Source organism: Furipterus horrens, unplaced genomic scaffold (assembly GCF_987537825.1).
Source record: "Furipterus horrens unplaced genomic scaffold, mFurHor1.1.pri manual_scaffold_1, whole genome shotgun sequence".
NCBI lineage: Eukaryota > Metazoa > Chordata > Mammalia > Chiroptera > Furipteridae > Furipterus > Furipterus horrens.
The window spans coordinates 8,179,098-8,186,322 of NW_028327171.1; the positions used below are offsets into that span (position 1 = coordinate 8,179,098).

The 7,225-nt window shown below is 49.5% G+C and overlaps 1 protein-coding gene across 1 annotated transcript; it reads right to left on the reverse strand.

The window, feature by feature from the left end:
* Nucleotides 1-1,299: 1,299 nt before the first annotated feature.
* On the reverse strand, nt 1,300-4,171 carry TFF1 (trefoil factor 1). The gene is made up of 3 exons (XM_090271508.1): nt 4,061-4,171; nt 1,976-2,131; nt 1,300-1,529 (listed from the first exon to the last, which is right to left on the reverse strand). Exons 1-3 carry the CDS (start codon nt 4,134-4,136, stop codon nt 1,513-1,515), a joined length of 249 nt encoding a protein of 82 aa, XP_090127634.1. The 5' UTR covers nt 4,137-4,171; the 3' UTR covers nt 1,300-1,512.
* Nucleotides 4,172-7,225: the final 3,054 nt, after the last annotated feature.

Here is a 7,225-nt window from a genome sequence, read left to right on the forward strand (position 1 = left end):
CTCAAGCCGCATTCCCCAGACGAAATCCCAGGGAACAGCTGTGGACCCAAGGACTCCCTCACTAGGCAGCCACAGGGCACGTGAGCCCCTCCCCATGGAGAGGATCAGGAAGGGGAGAGGCCAGGACAGACAGAGAGGTCTATTCCCAGGGACCGTTACCTCCAGAGGCTACGACTAGAAGGCACGGCATCTCCCAAGGGCTTGAACTAGACAAAGATGGTTTCTTTCTACCTCGACTGAGCAGGTGGCGGCTGTGAGAGAGAGCACATAGGTGGGGACACGAAAGAGAGAAGAAAACCTCTCTGCAGATTCTCCAATGAGGAGAAGCCATGGTGGTCCCCACAGCACACAGATCACGAAACACATGACCGTGCACATGTGGGTGCTGCTGTGTGCATGTGTTGGGGTTCTCATCCTGTACCCAGGACTCCTGGCCCCTGGGGCCTGTGTGCGTGCTTGTCCTGTGGCAGAGGGTTGGGGGAGTGATTGCTCTGACCAGCCAGTTTAGAACGCACTGTTCACACAAAGCTCAGTATCCCTTGTTCTTCTTGGGACCCGGCTGGCTGTGGAGGGCGGGAGTGCCCCGCTGCGCCTGGGACCCCACCAACAGCTGTCCAGATTGTGCCCAAAGCAAGGACATCTGAGAGGAGGAGCCAATCTGGGGCGTGATAGACTTGTCTAGCTGAGCTCCTGGGGCAGGATGACAGCCCAGAGCTGAAGCCCTGGGGTGAGGGGGGGACATCTAAGGCTGCTAAGACTGCCACATCTGCACTGCTGGCCCAGCTGGGTTGTCTGTGCAATGCCCCGGTGTAGTTGGCAGGTCCAGTTGGGTCCCTGTCCTTCCACGGTGCCTGTGTCAGTAAAAGGTGACATGTACCCTTTGTATCCCTCTCTTTGGAGGTGGTGTTTCTTTAAGGTTTCCATCTGGGGGAAGGGAAGAAATTGAGAAGTAGGTTTTTTTTTTTTTTTGCATGGCAGTAGGCATCCACAATGAGTTTTGCAAGAACATTAACAGAGTTTGGTGTCTATTTTCATGACCTGACAGAGGTGTGGCATGGAGTTGTTCCTTAGACTTTGCAAGGAGTGACCTTGTGCATGGACCCCAGCCGCTGATACCTACTGAGTCAACTTCTATAACCTTGTCACCCCTCCATCTTCTCATCTCCCCTTCCTACCTCCCCTGAGATAGCATGAATTAATGTATAGTCCAAGACAAGAAGCCAAAGGGAAAAACAGGGCACTTCTCTTTGAAAGAAAGGAAAATTGTTTATATTTTTAAAAAGAACTAACAGCGCAAACTAGCATTCATCTATTTTAATTGTTAGGCCTATGTTGAGCAAGAAAAATCAGAGCAGCCAATCCATGTAGTGAGCTAAGGCCCCGACGCAGATGCAGGAGCCTCACGGCGCATAGGCGGTGACGTGGCCGAGTTGCGGGCCGTGACGTGGTGGAGCTGCAGCTGCTGGGGGAGGGCCATTCTCAGGCCGGGCAGGACTCCCACCAGGAAGGCGGCTAAAACGGACACTCTTCTGAAAGGGGAAAGTGGAGGGGGCGAGGCATGTGTTAGTGAGAATAAGGATATTCTTTCACTTGTGAATAATTCCAGGAGATTTGACTTGGAAGTTTCAATGGGAAGATTCTTTAGAAAACACAAACCATCTTCGTACTTGTCTTTCCTTTCACTCCCAGCCCACGGTAAGCATGGCAAGGACGATTCCTCATGAGATTTGGTTAGAGACATGAAGAAAAGCCAGGGGGAAGCCAGAGTTCTTCCCCAAGCAGCCTTCCAGCCTGCCTTTTCACCCCCAGGCCTGAATGCAGCCTGATTTAGACAAAACCACTTCCCCCCACGCACCACATGGCCACTGTTCTGGGTAAGTTGCAGCTGGCCATGTGGACTAGGGTCCTGGGGTCCTGAGCAGCTTTTCTCACTAATTCTACACCATCAACCCCCACAGCATTGTCATGGACATACCTTCTGGAAGATTGTTGTGGATGGTCAAAGGGTAGAAGCACCACGGGTAGTTGGGGACGGTGTTGTCAAAACAGCAGCCCTTCGCCGCACACTGGGACGGCGTGACGCCAGGATAGCCGCAATTCTTCCTCTCACTCAGGGCCATCGTACATGTCTCTGAAAGTGCACAGGGCAGGAGGCAAAGGGAAGTCACGCGTGGATGCTGACCCAGGGCTCGGGGTCCAAGAGGGACACCCTGTCCTCATTTCCTGATGTGAAAACATGTAACCTCAGGGAAAACACACGGAGCCTGGGATTTGGAATCCTTGCACCTACCTGAGCAATGTAGGTTAATTTCAATGAACAATTATTACGCTTGTTTACTCCATCAATATATATCCATTGAGCGCCGTGTGTGGGTGATCGAAACAGAAGCTAGCACAGCAAAAACAGACAGTGCAGATCCCTCAGAAATCGAGCTTATGACAGGCTCTGTGGCGGGTGGTAGGGACTCAGAAATCAAAAATAGAGACCTACTTGTTAAAAAACCAAAACTGAAATATGGGAGAAATCCAAGTATGTGTACAAAACAGAGCAGTGAGACCATCCCAGTGTGTCCAGGGAAAGTGCAGAAGGGAAACTGATGACAAGGCTGGACAAAGCAAGGAGCGCTTCCTGTAGGAGGGGGTTGACCACATGAGGATGAGGCAGTGGGTGTTCCAAGCAGAAGGAGCAGCATGTTTAATGGAGGTAAAGGGCGAGAGAAAGGTGGGTTCGAGGAGGTGTAAGTCCGTTTGCAGGTCCATTTGGGGTGGGGGTGGTCTGGGGGGAACCAAGCTGAGGCCTAGGGTAGACGATGTCAGCCCAAGAGCAACAGCTTTCCCTAGAGGTGTGATGAAATGACCCAAATCCAAGAATACCAAGGGTAAATGGGCCAGCTGACAGCTCCCATGTGGTCTGGATGCAAGATCTGCAGGGTCTGCAGTCAGGGCCAGAGGCCAGGACTCTGGGAAGGCAAACTCAGCAGGCTGAGGCAGGTAATAGAAGAGGAGTCTGGAACCCCTTCCCCAACTCTGTCTTGGAACTAGGGGCATAGGAGGGTGAGAAGTTCCTTTCTATCATGTGGGCTTGTAGATGCTCATGGCTGTGTGCCATGAGTCAGAAGACAAGGGGGACAAGGAGCGAGGCCTTGGGAGCATTAATAGTAAAGGGACAGAGAGGGAAGGAGCCTGAACAGAAGCGGGAGAAGAGTCAGAGAGACAGGTGGACCGAGATTCAGGGCAGAGGTGGCCACAGCTGGCCTTGACCTGGGGCATTGGACTCTGTGAAGGACAGTCCCTCCAAACACAGGTGGATGTGGGATACCGCACCTAGACAGAGAAGGCGGGATGTCCACATTTATTCCTTTGTGAAGTCCAGCAAAGCATTCTAACAATAATAAGTGATATTTATTTAGTACTTTGTAGCTTGCAAAGCACATTTCACAAACAACATCACACTGAATTTTTTTGGCAACCATCTAAGGGAGACTCTGGATCACATTCTGAGGATAAAGGCATTAAAATACCAACAAGCCCAAAGGAAGCAATAGTGCCCTCTCTCATTGGTGACACCTGTGGACTAATTCCAATGGAACACACACCAATAGGACAGGTAGTTTGGGTTCTGCAGAGCTTGGGACCCAGGCAAGCCCACACACCTGCCAGAGAGGTTCTCGGGGTGCACACCCATGGAGCAGGCTCTTAGACAGCTGTGTAGGCTTTGAGTGGGTCCACCCCCTGCGGTAGAGTTTGGCTGAGACATTTAGAAGTGCTATTCCTGTACCCTACATCCAAGCTTACTCTTTGGACTATGATATTCAAGAATAGCCTAATATTCTAGTGTCAGTACTGGAATACAGCACCAACCAAGGAATCTGCTTTCTCACAGCAGTTCTGAAACTTCTCCTTGGCCCTTTCCCTGATGCTATCACTACCTGCTTTTGCCTTCTAAAATCTTTCAAGGGATGAGAGCAGCGCTTGGCTCAAAGATACCCCTCTGTGAAACAAAGGCTGCATCCAGCTACCTCTCTGTGGCCACCAAGAAGCAGGGAGAAGGCTGTCTTACCGTCCTGGCCCTGAGCCAGGGTGCTGAGGGCCAGCGAGAAGACCATGAGCAGGACACAGATCACCTTGGGTTCCATGGCGGCCACGACCTTCTCTCTGCTCCCCAAGAGACTACAAGTCAGGGGTGAGAATCTGTCGGAGCCCATGATTTTAAACCCTGGTTCTGTTTACCGAAAGAGTGTTAGATAACATTTGCCTAAGGAGGGTCTCACAGTCCTTCACGCCAAGTAATCTCCAGTGATTAACAGGTGTTTCCCAAACACAGGCAAGCCACATGGACGAGTTTGCTGATAAAGGAAAACCTGTGTCATGCAGTCATCTTGGTAAGGGATTTGAGATTCAGAACATCGCACTCTTATCCGTGGGAGTATCCTCGGTCACAACCCGGCCCGGGTCCCTGTTTATCGGCTAATGTCAACATTACACTCACTGGAAAGTGATTCATAGTGAGAGATGACCCACGAGAGGCACAGTAGTGTTAATAGCAGCTCATGGGGTCCCTGCCACCCACTTCAGGGCAAAGGAGAATGGACAGATGAGGCCCGCCCGCCTGGCCTCATCCTTCCGATGTGGGTACACAGTCATTTTCAACTAGCTTGAGGCTCCAAGGCCGGGGCAGTGGAAACTGCGCCTGGACAAGCCGAGCAGGAGAACGACAGGCCTGTTCTCCCATCTCCTCTGCCCAGGACGTGAACTTCAAATTTCGTTTTTTCTCCCTTAGCATTATCTTGTGAGACATGTCCGTGGCAAGTTTGTGTGACAGCAGGGCACTGCCATGTCTTCCACTAAGGAATTGTGCCTGCAGGGAGGGGGGTCCCACTCCAGTGGGCCCTGGCATCCTATTCACAGCAACGAGTGAGCACTTTCACTTCTTTATCCACCTTTATTTTCTGGCTCTCCTTTCCTTTTCCTTTAAACAATGAGGTTGTGCACACAAGAGCAGACATGGGAACGGATAAAGTGGAGGCGCTCTTCCCTCTAGTGCAGTGGTTCTCAACCTTCCTAATGCTGCGACCCTTTAATACAGTTCCTCCTGCTGTGGTGACCCCAACCATTACTAAAGCACAGTGATTAATCACAAAAACAATATGTAATTATATATGTGTTTTCCGATGGTCTTAGGCGACCCCTGTGAAAGGGTCGTTCAGCCCCCAAAGGGGTTGCGACCCACAGGTTGAGAACCGCTGCTCTAGTGGGACCCTCTCCTCCTGTCTGTGGGGTCTGCCGCTCATGTCCTCCCAAGGAAGTCCCCCTGGACACGGCGTCCCAAAGGCCATCTCCAACCCAGCTGCCTTGGGTCCCCTGCCCTGCCCTGGCTCTTCCTCTTTCGTGGCTCTTATTATCTTCAGATGTACAAAGTGGTTCACTCACGCACTACGAGAAGGTCCCCTCCCACAACAGAATGGAAGGGCCACGCTGCAGGAGCTTGGTCTACTCTGTGCATGCAGGCGGCCTCAGCACCCATGATGGGTGCCGTATTCAATACATAGCCGTGGGAGAATGAATGAATAAAGGAATATTTTTCTTCAGTGAGAGATTAGGCTCTGAGGAAAGTGAATCTCATCTGAGAGAAGCACTTACTTTTAGGTGACCTGCAGCCCCTCCAGGTCAGATTTGTGCCACCACATTCATCCTCACACCTGGCCCAGCCAGGCTCTGTCCTCCAGAGCTGCCAATCCTGAGCTGGGACCACTTGACAAGTATGACCTGGGGAAGGACCAGGGCCCAGAGACAGTGGGGCCACCAGACCTGGGTGATGCTCATGATCATGCAGAACCACCACGCTCATTTCTCACACAGACAAAGATAATCTTTGCAGCATTATTTGCAACAGCTTTTTTTTTTTAAAGAAAATAAATAAAATAATACAAGAGAAAAAGAACCTAAAGTATATGTATATGTATCTGTGTGTGTGTGTGTGTGTGTGTGTATAATGTATATATGCTATATGAAGGTCTGTCCGGAAAAAGTCCAGCCACTGTTAATATAACAAGAATAGTTTGCATAATATCGATGTAACCTGGCAGCCAAGGAGAGTGGACTGGGATGCGCATGCGTGAACAATGGTGACTTCACTGTACTAGTCAGTGGGGGTGGTAGGCACCATTGAGTGAGCAGGTGTGCTGTGTGGTCACCACATTCAAAATGACGGAGCAAGTAGGGCAATGAATCTGCATCAGATTTTGTGTGAAGCCTGAACATTCCTCCACAGAGACTATTCGGATCATTCAGAGGCCGCAGCTATGGGCAACTGGTGACTGGCAGCTTCATCACAACAGTGCACCTGCTCATACATCATGTCTCATGCAGAGTTTTTTGGTGAAACATCAAATCACCCAGGTGACTCAGCCCCCCTACAGCCTAGATTTGGGGTCCTGAGACTTCTGGCTTTTCCCAAAACTAAAATCACCTTTGAAAGGGAAGACGTTTTAGACCATTGATGAGATTCAGGAAAATACAAGAGGGCAGCTGATGGCGATGGGGAGACCTGTGTGAGGTGCCATGGTGCCTATTTTGAAGGGAACTGAGGCGTCACTGTCCTATGTACAATGTATCTTGTATCTTCTTCAATAAATGTCTCTCTTTTTCATAGCACATGCCTGGATAATTTCTGCATATACCATATATATGGCATACCTTACAGAAGATGAAAATGAATAAATAAATAAATAAAAATAAATAATAAAAAAGATAAATATTGAAAACAAAGTTAAATTTAAAAGATAAGTTAAGAGTAGTTCTTAAAGTATGGTATCATTTATGATAAATATTTCTGAAATATGTCAAACAATACAACTTACTCTTAGAACGGCACCCACATGAAATACAATAAAAACCACACAGACAGGTAGGGGACTCTCTTACCTATGCATAATGGGCCCATGTGGGAAGGAGAGAAATGGGGTCAGGGAGGACACAAAGGGCCCTCACTTACGTGTAATGTTTTCTTCATTGAGAAAATCTAAAAGGAGTGCGGTAAAAAGGTTGGCATCTATTACGTTAAGGAGGGAGATATAGATTCTCAGGTGTTTGTTACATCATTCTCTGTGCATGAGCAATGATCTTTTTTTAAGCCCAATTCCTACCTCCTTGGGGAAAAAGTGAGAGAGAACTTCCAAGTGTCCAACTCTGCCCTCCCACGTGGGTCGTATGTCTGAAGGAGCCG